The sequence below is a fragment of the Lates calcarifer genome, linkage group LG10 (genome assembly GCF_001640805.2).
Source record: "Lates calcarifer isolate ASB-BC8 linkage group LG10, TLL_Latcal_v3, whole genome shotgun sequence".
Lineage (NCBI taxonomy): Eukaryota > Metazoa > Chordata > Actinopteri > Centropomidae > Lates > Lates calcarifer.
Genome location: NC_066842.1, coordinates 21,661,557 through 21,678,070, shown reverse-complemented (window position 1 = coordinate 21,678,070; position 16,514 = coordinate 21,661,557). Strand labels below are relative to the sequence as shown.

Sequence of the window (16,514 nt, the reverse complement as noted above, 5' to 3'; positions counted from 1 at the left end):
ATTCTTTAGTCCATGTTTTTTAATTTAGTCGTCTCCTCAATAATAACCAGAAAGCCGTGGTCCTACCACTAACTTCATGCACACATACACTGTCCCGCATGTTCACGTACACATGCACACATCAGACAAATACACACATGTACAACCATATACACAACGGCACACACAGATGAACCCAAGTACACAAACCCCCTGCATGTAAGTGCACACACATCCAGCCAAGCTGTGGGATTACTCTGCAATCTCAACCACTCATTCTCCAGGGAAAAACATGTTTTATCATTTCATTTCATTTCTTTCTTCTGAACTCCCTCTCCCCCCTCCCCCTCCTCCCTTCGGCTTTCTCGCTCAGCAACATGTAGCCCTCCCCAGACTCCTGTGCTGAAATCACAGGCCACATCCTGCACTCTGACAGCAGCCCCGTGCCTTTGGTGGTGTGTTTTCTGTGTGTGTGTGTGTGTGTGTGTGTGTGTGTGTGTCTGTTTTTTTTTGTTTTCTAATTTTACTTGTGGATCATGTATAGAAGGTACAAAAAACCTAAAATGTTTAAAAGGTATAAACAGGTTTCCCATTTAAAAAGAAAGCACCAGTTCACATATGTTAAGTTAGATCATGGCTTACTTTGAGCTAAACTGCATTACTACGGCCAGACCTGGCTAACAGGGCTTAAGTGGAACAAGTCTAAAGTCTGCAAGGGCAGCAAAAGACTAATATCGAGCTGCAGAGCACTCTTTTAAATATTCCTGCAGTGTTCCTGTTGTTTGCATTAACATGATTTACATTAACTCAGGTAAGTTTGAGTTATAATAGACCACAAGGCACCAGGATGTGGCGCTGTATGTAGTATACAACATATAAGGGACAGGACAGGACAGGGACCTCAGTTACCTGTCATCCCTCTCTGTCTTACTACATATTTCCTATTGCTCTTAAATATATATCTAAAAAGACAAACACTATTCCTTTATTGACTTTCTCCAAGCATCTCCCTAACACTGTAAGTGGGATTGTATGTCAAGCCAGTGGGTGAATAAGAGGTTGCTGAGGCAGGGGTCTTATCATCTACATTACAGAGTCTCTGGGAACACTGTCTTTACCAGTTTAAACAAAGCCCTCAACCCCCCTTCCCTATTTCTTCATCCCCCTATCAAAAGTAAACACACACATACTTGCTAAGAGGCAGACTGCTCTGCAGTAGCAAGAAAGTGTACATGCATGTGCGTGCGTGTGTGTGTGTGTTTGTGTGTGTTGGCTTGTTAAGCGAGCGTTTGGATTAATCTGTAGGAACCAGATGCCCCCGCCGCGTTCCTTTCAGCCCCTCCATTAATTACACCAGTACTAATAACGGCTTTTGTGCGTGTGTATGTGTGTGCACAAGCCTGCCCCGGTGGGACATATGGGTATAACTGAATCCAATAGCTATAGGTATTCAGAAACAGGGGAGCGCCTGAGTCATCTCAGAACCTTTAATACTGGTGAGTCTGCATGACGTAATTAAAACATTTTATCTATACCTTAGACTGAAAGCATAGCATTCTAACCTCTGAAAAACATGCAGCACAATTATATACCAGATATAAAATCACATTTTCACCATTTACCGTAAATGTGTGTACATTTTAAAAGATCTAGATTATTTGACAAGAATATTTATCCAAATGTGACTCATTCATCATGTGAGTATCAAACTAAGAAAAGAAATCCCTTGGATTACTGAGTTTTCCTTGGGTAAGGAAATGATACATTTAACTCTTCTGACTACACAGAGCTATGCTACCCTTTCCTTTGTTTTAGTTCATTTTTATATTTTTCCTGTTCTTATTTTTACCTAACTATTCTCCTTTTAACCCAGAAATCAAGGTATTATATTATCCACCACTGACCCTTGGCAATGGCCATGTTAGGCATACAGGCCTCCAAGTGCACTATTCGTCTTATTGTGATTTTGGACATTTAGCTGCTCTGTGCACCATGGTTTTATGATAAAGGTCTAAAATATACAGTGATACTAGTCTGGTCAATTAGAACAAACAAACAAAATCACAGTCTACATTAATAGTCTTACCAGCTGGGCAGTGGTTGGTTCTGTGCTCAGTCAGCTCGGCCAGACAGTCAAAGTCCTGCTGACAGTTGTCACAGGTGAAGATAGACTCATCATCTAGGTCATCATCATGATCTCGTTCGTCACGGTCATCATGCTCCTCTTGTTCTCCATCTTCAGCTCCTGTCCCCTGACCGTCTTTGGGGTCTGCCTCTCTATCAGATGCTGGGACTTCTGGGGATACACACAAAATATAGCCACAATGCTAATAATTACATTTCTCTACACAAACTCACAAAACGTTTTCCTAGAAATATATTGAGACTTATTCATTTTAAGTCATACATTTGAGGGACAATAATGAGGTAAAAGGCATGCTGCAAGCAGATTTTGGAGCCCTTGTAGTTATTGATTAATGAGCCATGAACTTGTATCACCCAAGTCATCTTGTCATGTTTTTCCTGAAACCAGACTGAAATTGCTGTCTTTACATTTCTACGAGCCTGGATTAAACAAAGATCTCGTCGAAATATTCAGTGTCCTTTTTACCTGCAGAACTGATATTTTCATCGTCTCTACAAGCTATATTTTACCAATGACATGTGCAACTTAACCTAATTTACTGAGTGTGTGGAACATCGCTTTAGCGTGTGACAGGGTGTGTGTGAATGTGTGTGTCCTGGTAACAGACAGGCAGAGTGTGAGAGGGGACCGGTGGAAGGCCCAATCCTCACTGCTCCATTGTGTCTCCATTTTCACACCTTATTATCACATTATAAACGCTGAGGATCCAATAGGATTGACACTGAAGACACTGGCTTGAGAGAGGAGAGGAGAGGAGAGGAGAGGAGAGGAGAGGAGAGGAGAGGTACTACAGGAAGGAAGCAGGGAATTGTGACATAAAGTCAGTGTTAGAGATGAAAGGAAGGACAAAAACAAAATCTGGGCTAAGGACTGTTGAAAAGAGTGAGGGGTGTATGAAGGGGAAAAGTGAACTGAACTTAAATGCCAACAGATTAGGTGAAGGAAATCCTTTAACCTTAAATCAACATGCAGTGATTAACTTAATGTAACCTCTATAGTCAACAGAAGAAAATCCAATTAGTCTAACAATAATATTGTTAGTTAATTGTAGTAAGTAATGAGGAACATGGGGGACAAGATGCCAAAAAAGTGTGAATACTCAACAACAATAAAGCAATTAAATACAACATTATCACTAATTACAGTTCCCAAAATGACCATGTTGATTAAACAGAGAACTGAAACTGAAAATAGGATTTGCAAAGGATTCATTGCAGGGCTATTGCACTGGAATACCTGCACCCAATAAATGCTCAACTCAGTAAAATTAAATCCCTGTTACTAAATTTGAAGTGCTGGCCATTACAGAGAATCAATAATCTTCATTACGTTTAATTAAAAATAGACTAGTGAGTGCAGTTGTGGGTCAAAGGATAAAGCGCTAATTCAGTTTCAGACATAAGGAGATTCAAATATCATTTTATGTGTGTAAGCAGAATAAAATGTATTTCTCTATTGTCATATGCTATTCTTTGCACTTCATCTACACAAATTTGAAAGAGGAAAAAACCCAGGTGTCTACTCGGCATCCAAACACATGAGCAGGTACAATCACAAACCATTCCACTGGCTTTATATGTGATCATTACACAGCTATTATAACAAAAAAATCGCTTCGTCTAGGAGTTTAGGAGAGAAAGTATGTTTGTGAGTGATCATGAGTCTGATTAGAGTGGGGTGCACAGGCTCCATTCCCGTTCTGATTTATTATGGGAAAGGTGTGGTGGGAAAGAGGGATGGAGGGATGCTGGGAGGTGGGGAACAGGGGATTGAGGTGATGGGGTGTTTAGGGGGCTGTAGGAGAGGAAGACAGTGATGGAGGGAGAAGAAGGAGGGATAGATGAAGGGATGGGAAAGACGAGAGGGAGGGTGTTGGCCATCTGTCCAGTGGTGAGAGCACCGTCTGGCCAGGGAGAGAAAAGTGGCCCCTTGGCTGACAAAACACACGCACACACACACGCGCACGCTCACATACACACATCACATGTATGCGCACATACACGCCAGTCATTGTGCACTCACACACAAACACAGATTCAGATACACGTGCACACACAGGTGCACACATACCAGAGGCACACTAAGTGGATACATCAATAAATGCACACCTATACAAATACACATACATACATGCGTGTGCATGCTGGAATGCAAATTGGTGCAGCCATGATATATGACTGACAACAATTCTACTACAATAGATAGAATCAGGATGTTTCTCTAATCAAGTCAAGTCAAGTCAAGTCAAATTTATATAGCGCAATCACAACAGAAGTTATCTCGAGACGCTGTACATATAGAGCAGGTCTAGACGTACTCTTATCTTATAAGATTACAGAGAAAAACCAACAGATCCACATGAGCAAGCATAGCGACTGTGCAAGTAATAACTTCAGTAACTGGAAAGTACAGGATTAGATTATGTGCCAGAGTTTCTGCAGTAGAGTGAGAATGTGTTCTTTAGAACAGAACCAAATGTAAAAAATCAGCACAACTACTTTTTTATACTTTGTTGTTCTTTTTATGCCACACAGCAGACTTCAGCAGACATCTTTAGGTAATTTTGTAGAATGTCTTAACATATCAAAATAAGGCAGTTCTCTCTACTAGGACATGAATTTCAGGCAGGAGCCAGATGACATCCGTCTGCCCTCATTCCCCCCTTCTTTTCTCTTTAGCACTTGTTTTCTTCTCATCTATTGATCCTTTTTTTGTCTTCAGCCTTCAATCACTGTGCAGTGGGATAAAGAGAGATAGATGGGTGTCAGTACACAAGAAGATTAAAGAGTGACAGAGGCTAACACAGTTGGTGGTGTTTCTATTCACACATGGGTCTGTATGGTACCCCCGACCAACCACCTATACCCACCAACCTCATTCTACACAGACACGATGATTAAGCATCCTCTAATAGATCTCAGACAATAGTAGATGAGGCAGCTTACTATCACCATAAGCTCCAACTAGATACTGTAGCTGTTACGATCATCACAGCTCTCAAACTGTGGAAACAGACCTCCTGTCTAGGCCACAGTGTGTGTCTGTCAATTTGTGTGTGCTTGCATTGTGCTCTTGTTATCATTTCATGAAACAATGATGCTAAGGTTTTCAGTACAAAGACAGATCTAAAATAGCACATTTTCAATGAGTCACTACCAATAGCACAGGTGCACACACTAGGTTGGACTGAAATTGACAACAAATCTGTCCCTCTCTATTTGCCCTTCCATCCAGCATAAACCAGCATCTGCTACATTAAAAACTGAGCTTTGTGAAAAGACTTTCTGGAGTGAGTAAACCTGAAAATACCAGTGTCAGAGTATCTAAAATGTTAACACCTGGATGCAGTCACTGTAATGTTAAGAAGCAAATCTGGTGTCACCTGTAACTCTCGCTGTGCTCTCATTTACAATACAGCTGTTGTCCTTCACATATTATGTATTGTATGTTTATGTGGTCACAAACATAAAATAGTGAATTAACATCTCGGTGCAGCACCACAGGAGCTTTGGTTTACAAGCAGCATTTATGATTAATATTTCACACCCAGTTGTCAACACAAAAATGTTCTTCAGTATGTTTCAGAGTGTTAAAAAAGTTTTTAAGACACCAGAAAATGTTAATGTGATGCAAATAGTTTTCACATAGAAACAATGTCTTACACTAGCTGGACACTGTTTTATAAATCAGACATTTATCATTTTTCCTCCTCATTTTTGTCTTGTTTCTTACAAAACCCTTACATCTCCTTTCTCCTTCTCTACAATACCCCAACCCCCAACACACCAGAAAGAAGCAGCAGGCCTACTTAATGAAAGCAGGCAACTCCCATGGGTGCTTAGGGTGCAGAGGGGAGTGAGAGTGTGTGTGTGTGTGTGCTAGGGTATTGATTGAATAGTACGACAGTGGTCCCTAGCAAATACTATGTGTGCACCAACCACTCGCAGTCTCTTTCTTTCACACACAAAATCACACACTGACAAACACACACCCATCAGTGGGATATAGCCATAGTCACTCATAGACACACAATCACACACACGCACACACTCGCTCTACAGAGAACCATTATCTCTGAGTCACAGACTGTCCCTATGCCAGGAATAACTGCACATTCTCTCACACAACACACACACACACACACACACACACACACACACACACACACACACACACACACACACACACACACACACACACAACCCTCCAATCCCAAACCCAGACACCCTGTTTTATTCTTACATCATCCACAGAGGCACTCAATAAATCAAAATCAAGTGCACCAGTTAAACTATAGAAAATATTTAAAATACAAATTTATTACTACACTTACAATTTACACTACTAAATGAAAGCCACAACAACATGCACAATAAGACCCATAATTTTCACCTAAAAGCATATGATTCAGAAGAGTGATTTTTCAACCAGTCCTTGAGTCACAGAGCCCTGCTGATTCTTATTCTAGCCATGTAATGAGGGACCAAATCACACCTGGGATGCCCAGTGAATGCAATTAAATGAAATTAACTAGCTGGTAGGATAGAAAACCAGCAGTATTCTGGGTCCTAGGGGCTAGGACTGAAACCAATTGTTTGGGTCTGCAAGAAAATGGGTGTTTATGTGCAGAAAAAAAACTAAATCGAGTCTCTTTGGAATTGTCACTTCCTTGTCTCGATTATAATAGAGATGTTGGATTTAGATGTCAATATGGCATCCTAACCAGCATGTCAGTGTCTGGTTAGATGTATCTAGATGAGCAACACATTACATGATGAATTGCAAAAAGACCACACTGTCTTGTTTCCAGAGTATCACATACATCTAATCAATTGATACTTTACAGCAATAACACCATTATTGCTTAAGCATGTAAATGTGTAGGTGCTAACTGTACTGATCCAAGGACTGATATGGGACCATCAGACATGCAGGGGACAATAAATTGGCCCCTGTGACATTCCAGTCTTATTAAATTATTATAGGCTATTTTTAAGTCTGTTTTCATACACAGGCCCATGTGTATGACAGCATGTGACATCAGGTATGGATGTGGAGAAAAGATGTTTTTACACTGTGTGTCTCCTGAGGAAAGGTAATAAGCCATATTCTTGGCTGTACCCACCAGCCTCAGTAACCCGAGGACAATGGGCTGTTTATTAACAGATAAAAATATAAATATATAAATGGATACCTCAGGAATAATGAGGTCACTTTGCATATCTGCAGGAGAGATATATGCAGGTGGTGTGTGTGTGTGTGTGTGTGTGTGTGTGTGTGTGTGTGTGTGTGTGTGTGTGTGCAGTGTACTGGTCTGTGTGTTTGTGTGTACATGTGTGTGTTTGTGCACACCCTGGGTAATTAGATAAAGAGAAGTGAATTAGCAGAGTCCACAGTGCAGAATGATGTTACACAGCCTAACCATGCCTAGCTGAGACCCACTAATCACCACTCGTTAGGCTCACAGAAGAGTATGTGGATGTTTGTGTGTGTTCATAGCAGTGTGTGTGTTTATATATAGATTTAGGAGATGTTGTGTGTGTTTGTGCACACACGCATGCGTGAGTGTGTGTCTGTCTGTCTCTGTGTGTTCTCTCATTATCCATGTTAAAATGAGTTCATTGAAGTAATTAGTGAGCTAAATGATAATAAGCCATAAACTGCATAGAACAGAGAGACATACAGACAAAAACTGGAGGTTTTGTTCTCTCATTCCTCAAAAAAGTGGAATATAAACTGAGCAGAGAACACGCAACACTGGATCCAAGTACACTCACTATGGATACACTCTATCCTACTGTCTGACTGGTGGTTTCATGGCACTGCCATGAGCAGTTGCCAAGACAAGCTAGTGGAGACACAAACTGGAACACCAAAAATCAAACACACACAGTCAGCATGACCACCGTACATCTCTATATATCCTGTGGGAAGAAAACTAGGAAACTAATGAACCCTGGGATGTGTTCCTGAACTGCCCCAGGGTGATAGAAGTGCACTAAAAGAGAGTGCCAGAGCTAGAGGGAGAGTTAAAGGGGAATAAAACATACTGTAATGCTGCAAAGGTAAAGTAGTTATTCAAGTGTTAGATTTGGCAGCGAGGAGCTGGTACTGTGGCCTGTCTGGGACACACTCCACTGCTCAGAAAGATGTATATCTGTCGGCCAAGCATGCATAAAACATGCACACACACACACACACACACACACACACACACACACACACACCTATGTCTGTGAGAGCCTAAAACAGGCTTCAAAAGGTGGAAAAAAGTGTGTGTGGAGCTTCCAGGAGAATGTTTAGAAACCAAACAGTCTCGACACAAGGCTTTCATTCTGCTCCACATCGCGCTCCACACTGGTCCAGGATTCACAGGCTCTTGGCTGGGTACCACCACCTTCAGCAGGGCTAAGAACAAGCCACAAGGTAAAAATCAGACCTGCATCACATGGCCTGCTTAGAGTGCCCAATGGGCAGAAATTACCTTGTCAGGACCTGGGCAATTCACACAAAATCAGCAACACTGCACATTACAGAAAGGTACATTACAGCTGCTCTCAATCATGTCTTGTAATAGTCAAAGATTTCTGGTCATTTGTATGCAGTAATATGTGAAAAGTCTGTACTTTAGTCAGGATTCAACCTGCAGAGACAGTGCCACACATACAGTTCCTGGATCTTTAACTAGACCTCTAACAGAAGTTTGGGCTGTATGCCATCCACCAGAAGTTGTTACGTTAGTGTCACTATGTTACATACTGCTTTTTTTAATGTTTATAATGCTTTGGAAGTATAACATTGTCACAGTTCTTTAGTGCTTAACATATAAAAGATGTTCAAATAGGCCTTTTCCACAGCAAACAGTTTCACCTGTCATGGAGGAAAAGCACAGGAGTTACAAACATTAACAATGGCTCTGTTCTACTCAACTGTCCCATTGACCCATGACAGCAAGCCTGAAAGAGAAGTGCTTAAATGATATTCAGCCATTAATCTTATTAATATCACCTGTGTATTTTCTACTATAACATGTCAAACTGTCTTACAAGCTGCTTCAGTTCATTTTTAACAATTACTTTTGGGTACACACACTGAAAACAAACCTACTTTCATGCATCCATCTATCGACTCATACATGTTTATCCAAACTCATTTTGCAAAGGTTGTAATGTTATTTTTTTGTTGAAAATGTTTTAGGTACTTCTACTTGATTATGGTCATGGGTAAAATATACAATATATACTGTATTTACCCCATGTGGCTGCAAACACCCACCATTTAACTACTCCACTACAATGAGAAGACATTGTTGGTTAGACAGTAACTGTCAGTACAATGGCCCACCTATCTGAGCTCAAAATGTTGAGAAGTGGGCAGATACAAAGGATGGTAGAAACATTTGGCACTGAGTGCACACTCAGATGCACACTGACACACACAGGCTGAACAGGTGCAGCTGGACACAACAACACAGCCCTGCTCTCTCTCTCTCTCTCTCTTTCTCTTCTCTCTCTCTCTCTCTCTCTCTCAGGAGAATGACTCCCCCACCCCTCTCTCACCCTCTGCCTCATTCTGTTTGTGAGTGTGACAGTGTGTGTGTATGTTCTGTGGCTATATAAAGAAGCCATCTCTCCTCACCCCCTCCCCTTTACCTCCCACCTCATGTTCTTTCCCCCACCATTGCCTGTGTGTGCGTGTGTGTGTGTGTGTGTGTTTTCACAATACAAGCCACACCCCCCCGGGAGAAGATCTGCACCACAGAGTACCAGTCACACATAAGCACACACACACACACACACACACACACACACACATATACACACTCACATACATATGCACACACCTACACACACAGACCCTTGGGATGTGCTGCAGCAAGGGAGAGCAGCACCCAACACCAATGTCTGGAAACAGGATGATGAAAGAGCCACTCACGTCATGGAAGGAAGCAGAAATGACACACACAAACACACACACACACACATTCTATATATAACAAAAACACATAAAATCAGCCAGAAATACAATGAACAGTCTCAAGAAGATCAGCAGAAAAGCATACTCACAGTCAAGTTGACAGCTGCTCACTTATTTGTATTTCTGGTGCACAAACTCACACACCAACAAAAATTGCACACAAAAAAAACAAAGGGCTTAAATGCTGCAATACAGACAAAAACACAGATGCACTGTGCGCTGTCACAAGCAGGCAATAATAGTTCACACACACACACACACACACACACACACATACACAGGAACTGTTTTCCTGTGGTAGCCTTGGGGAAATTAAAACTACATTATGGACCTCCAGAGGGTAGCGGTGAGAGAGGGATAGAGGAATAGGAAAAGAAAGAGAGGAAGTAAAAGAAAGAGAGAGAGAAGGGCCAGTGTCCTGTTTATCTCAGCTCTGGCCATCATAAAGATATTACAGTGAACCAAGAGAACAGTGATAACAGCCTGTAATCTTTCCTCATTCTCTCTCCTTCTCATCTGTAACAAACTCTTTCTACACTTCCTTTTTCACATTTATCTCACTCACTAAAATTGGTCATCCTCACCTTACAGATGAATGAATGGACAGATTCTACCTGATATTATGGAAATGTAATTATCAATCTAATTATCATGAAAATTTGATTCATTTATTTGCTAATTTCACTTACCAAGGGATTCAATTAATATGGGCTGACTTAGATCTATTTTATTTCTCTTTTTTGAGGAAGATGATTTTCCTCAAACATTTTTGCATTTTCCCATTGTCAGTGTTAAATAATTAAAGTTAATTTCAGTTTGTTATCACTTTAGAAATAAAGTAAATGTAAGAGGCTGAGAAGTAGACATTGGCAAGGGTCAAAGGTCAAACTTATTTCGCATCTCTGTCCCCTTCAAGGATCTACAATGATGTAGCGAGGAGCACTGTGGTTTATCTATCCTATCAAACTGCAGCCATGCTGATATAGGGTATGTTCACCTACTACTGAATTTGAAGAAGAATTCTGGGTCATTACACTTGAGGAAATACCTCGCTGTTGACATTTTTCCAAATGGTAAATACTCCCAGAGGATGGTAGATGACAAGCGCACAGGGACACACTTACACACTGGAGTGTTGTATACAACACAAAATATGTGAATTGGTGTGAAAATGCAGTTGGAGTTTTTGAGTTTCAATGACATTTGAAAACTACATAAATATAAACTGAATGGATCCAGCTGTACTGATACTTTCTGTCATCTGATAGGTGGAGGCAACTTCCTGGCCAGCCGTCATGTCTATGTCCCCACACACCCATAAACACAGACACACATACACACACATTCACACAGTTCTTAAACTGTGAATAACAATAATGCAGTGGGTCTCAGTTTCTCAGTTTCAGCTTGGGGACCTGACAAACCTTTTCCATGATGACTCACTGGCTCTTTCTGTATGTGACTCTGTGTGTGTCTGTGTATATGTTGTCCAAGAGAAACAGTAAGTCCGTGTATAAGTGTGTAAGTGTATGTGTTCAGTCAGTACACTGTCAGACAAGAATTGAGAAATACAAAACTCTGGAGAAAGAGAGGACGATTCCATCGCTGACAGACACACATATCGACACATGCCTCTGATGTGCACTCCTGCCTGGTTGGACATTCTCCTACATCGGAGTTTAAAATACAATGGAGTCTGAGCAGATGAGTCCTATAAACAGGGCAACTCTGCTGCTACCTGCCTTTCCCAACTCTCCACCTCATTCCCTTTCTCTGTTACTGGCAACGTCTCTATTTTTCTTCTCTCAGCATACTGGAAAATAAGGGAACAAGGGAGAAAAGGAGTGAGGGAAATGACAAGTTGTTTTTGTGTCCCACTGAGCCGCGGTGGGGGCAGAGGGAAGTAGAGACAGAGGGTGCTGGGGCACCTTTAGCCTTCGAGGGCTCCTCTCTGGGGCAGAAAGGCCAGAGAGAGGAAGGAGGAGGAGAAAAGGGAAGGAGGAGATGTAGGAAAGCTCAGTGCTATTCCCTTCGAGTCACCCTCCCACCTCCCTCCGCCTTCCCTCCCGCGGGTCTTTCCAAACTCAACACACATTTTCCAGAGAAAACGAAAGAGAGACAGGGAGAGAGGGAGAGACAGAGAAAGAGTGGAGAAAAGACAGAGGAAGGGTGGAAGTGTATGACTTTAATAGCTGGATGGGAAGGTATATTTCTCCATTCTGTCTTTCTTTTTTTCTCTCTCCCTTTCTCTCACCTTGTCCTTCCAATGCCATCACCCAAGAAGTGAAGGAAACAATGTCTTTTTTCTTTTTAATTTTCTTGAATGAGGGATTGACAGCAGTCTCTCTCTCTCTCACTCACTCACTCACTCACTCACTCACTCACCCACTCACCCACTCACTCACACACACACACACACACACATATTCTAATATGAGCATAGAACAGTAAAAAATGTAAGGGATGGAAGAAAAGAGACACAGAGATTTAGGAAGACAGAAAGAAACAACTGTGCAGACAGAGAGAGAGAAAAAGTGATGCAGAGGATGCTGGGACAGGGAACTGATGGTAACATCCAAATTGGAAGAGTGGCTGAGTAAGGGAATATGGGACAGTATGTTTTTATGGGAGGAAGAGTGTGAGATAGGTGTGTGTGTGTGTGTCTGTGTGTGTGTGCGTGTGTCATGGGACTCTAGCTTCCTGCAGGAACTGACACACACAGCAGTTCTAGTGAGCCACCCAGGACCTCAGTCAGCACCCCCCTTAACACGCACACACACCTACACGCACACACACACACAAATGTAGACCCGTATAGCGGCCCCTGGAGGAGAGTTAGCACAGGTCTGAGGAGGGGGGGTGGGGGGGTTGGGGGGGCAAGGATGGGAGGGTTCAGCGCGTCATAGACACCCCAAGGGTCATACTTTCCTATCCTTCTATCCCTGCAGAGCTGAACGAGAGACAGGGCAGGAGAGGTAGAGAGAGAGATAACTGCATATTTACCACATTCAGCAGTATCTTATTTCCCTGCTGGGATCTAGTCAGAGGAAGTGTTTAACTGTTCTCTGATAGGCTGCAAACCGGAGCAGAAAAACTAGCTACAGCTGACAAACACCTAAAGTAGTCAAACCATTTCTGTTGTGGTTTGGAAAATGTTGTGCTAAGCTACTAAGCACTAATGACAACAGTGAGAAAAATGTCAATAGCCTTGTTGTGCCAGGGTTGGCATATGGACCCAGCAGATGTACCGTCTTTCACCCTGGAATCTTTGACTCATTACAGCAGTTGTGATACTGATACAGAGGAAATCCCCAAACACTGTACCTAATAATGATACAGCATTTCATGTCTGTTAACAAAGAGTATAGTAAAATAAATCAACCAGAAGTTGGGACTGGTTAGCTTTCACATTACATTATCACTGAAAACATTTTGCCTACAGCATAAGGGTCATTAAAAGCTTACTTTTAGGTCAATATAGTTGTACAGCAATGTTTTGTTTAATTCATCTTAAGACGCTGATATACTTGCCATCCTTCTGTCTAGAATCAAATTTTTCATTACTTCTCATTTCATTGATGAACCTCAGAGAGCAGTTGGTTCAGTTGTTCTTTTTCAATAAAGCCAAAAGGCAGAGTCAGGATAATTTCAAATTTCCATCTCATGGTGGAAACGAGAGAGAAGAGAAGATGGAGGAGGGGAGAGAGAGAGAGAGAGAGAGAGAGAGCGAAAAAATGAAGAAGTTGGTTTGGAGAGACCACAAGGAAAAACAAAATCCAAGAAAAGAATAAAAAGAAAAGAAAAGCCCTGCCATCTCTCTGACTTCCTCCCAAGATATCACCAGACCGCAGAGAGTAGTGAAAAAGCACACAAATCTCTCTCTTGTCCCCCCTTCCACCCATCTTTCTCTCTCCATATCCCCTTTGTCATCTCTCTTTCCATTCAGTCTGACTCCTGAGACCAGTGAGTGCTCTGTCTCTTTCCATATCTCCATCTAATTCTTTCTCTCTCTTTTCATATCTCCTTCTTTCTCTCTTATGATTTTTCCTACTCCTAATACTTTCGCCAATCTCTCCATCCTAATTCCTTCTACATTCACTTCATTTCTCCATCTTTCCCTCTTTCTTCTCCTCAATATCCCTCTGAGCAGGCCATTATAAACCATGTGGAATTGATATTACAAATTGTGTGTGTGTGTGTGTGTGTGTGTGTGTGTGTGGGGAGGACGCATTGACTTGAGCCTCTTCTGCTGATCTGACAGCTGGCTGGAACTCTATTTCAATATCAAGTGTGTGTGAGTGTGTGCTTTGTGTGCATGTGTCTGTACACTAACCTGTCTGGACAGTTGATTCATCCCAGGTGCCTCCACACTCTGAAGACTCCCCTTCTTCTACCGCTGAGGAGAGAAGAAGAGGGATAAGAGAGAGAAAAAGGAAGCTTAGAATTTATTGTAGATCATCAAGCAAAAGAGCTCAATTATCTACATGGAGAGCAAAGTCTATCAGACATTACAGACACAGACCAACACTTTCCGAGTGTCAGAGCCATGACCAAAAGACCAAGACCAAAACAGCTTAGTCAAATTCAAGCAGCCGATGAAAATTAATCAACAACTATTTTAATAATCACATTGGTTCCAGCATCTCAGTTGTGAGGATTTGCTGCTTTTTTGTCCCTTTTAATAGTGAACTGACTATGTTTTGGTTCCAGGCTGTTAGTCAGACAAAACAAGCAATTAATCAAACTTCAGAATAGGTGGCAGATTAATCATTTGAGATCTCATTTTGCCAAGGCAGATTAGTGTATGCTAAACATCTGATACCATAATTCTTTCTGGACAGTATTAAAAATATAACCTGAACTGCTGACAATTAAGAGTAAGAGTCAGTTGGTTCCCAACCGTGAATTTAAGTTTAAGCAGTTTAAGCAGTCTCTACAGACCACAACCCCTACAATAGTGTTTTAATGGGAGATTTATGTAAGTGTCTCCCTCTGAAAAATTTTTATCCTCTGTAAATGTATGATCTACTCCTAAAATAGACAAAGGAAGCAACAAACACACAGGTATTGACAATGACAATGTCCTGAGATCTCTCTGACACACACACACACACACACACACACACACACAGAGTTGATCAGAGCTGGAATGTGACACTGACTTCCTGGGTACAACAGGAAGGAGGGAAGTGCAGCTGGCACACAAACAGGAAATGGCTGGAGCCACCACACAATGGGGTTTCCTGTTCACCCCCTCCCCACCACACGATTCCTTACTTTTCACTCGCTCACCTCTGCCTCTGATCATTCAAAACCCTCGTTCTCATCCTGCTCTCTCCAGTGACCTCCACCCTTCAAACTTCTCCTCATATTCCTCACTCCATATCCTCCTCAGCTCCCTCTTGACCCATCCCATCCTCACATTTAAGCTGTGCCAAAAGCTCAAATGAAAACAAGAAGTTATAAATCAGCGAAGTGTTCCTTTTAAAAGAAAAACAAACCTGCCTTGGTGTGCCTTGTTTCAGTTAAACCCCATTTTTGGTGTTCAATCAAATATATGTGCAGCCAATACATCAAGAAAAATATAAATGATGTGGATGAAGTTTCCCTTGTTAATAGACACAAACCCTACATTTCCAAAACAACAACAACTGAATCCTCCTCCATTTGAAGGATTCGTAGCAGCCTATGATGTAAAAGTAAGCTACACATACTTACTTACACACGTGTTCAATAGCAAATAACAATGTAGATGAGTGACCTAATTTTCTAGTGGCAAAAGTTAATAGCAGTCTGGACTTTCCATCCACCACAGCCAATAAACCAATAAAGTGGACACACACACCGACACAACTGACCGTGATGCTATTACAAACAGCTAGACCTGATAACACAGAGTGAGGGTTGACAGAACATAAAATAAAATCTCTGGATGACACACCAGAAAAGAGCAAGAGCAAAGCTTAAAACACAAATGCAAATGATGAGTGAAACCGGCTACTGCCTACAACTACATACATTTACATTGTATTTTTAAATATACATAAAGGAGACCATACTGCTAAAAAAAATTACATGTAACGCAAATATTTCTTTATGAAATTCAAATGACACATTTCACAGAACTGTTGAACAAGTGAGGATTCCAATACAATCAAAATCAAAAATGCTCATCTCATCCAATGAAAACAGATCAGGCTGCTAGTCCTCTCTTCATATCCATTCCAAACATTAAAATCCATTTAATACAAATAATGATTCAGTTTAGTAAAGGCACCATGAGGAACATCCATCAAACATCCAACACTAATAGTTCAATTGCATAATAAAATGTAGTTATGGGGATACTTTATTTAAATTTGCATTTTTGTAGCATTTGTCCTGTTTTTTTTTTTTAAACTGCAGCTACATA

At 41.4% G+C, this 16,514-nt stretch overlaps 1 protein-coding gene across 3 annotated transcripts in view; it reads right to left on the bottom strand.

Annotated features, from left to right (window-relative positions):
• Positions 1 to 16,514, bottom strand: part of znf423 (zinc finger protein 423) — a 144,566-nt gene that overhangs the window by 107,061 nt on the left and 20,991 nt on the right. For all 3 annotated transcript variants that reach the window (XM_051073570.1, XM_018703549.2, XM_018703550.2), the window contains exons 2-3: positions 14,436 to 14,498; positions 2,066 to 2,275 (exon numbers count right to left, since the gene is read on the bottom strand). In XM_051073570.1, coding sequence (XP_050929527.1) covers positions 2,066 to 2,275; positions 14,436 to 14,498 — 273 coding nt within the window. The remainder of the gene's footprint in view (positions 1 to 2,065; positions 2,276 to 14,435; positions 14,499 to 16,514) is intronic.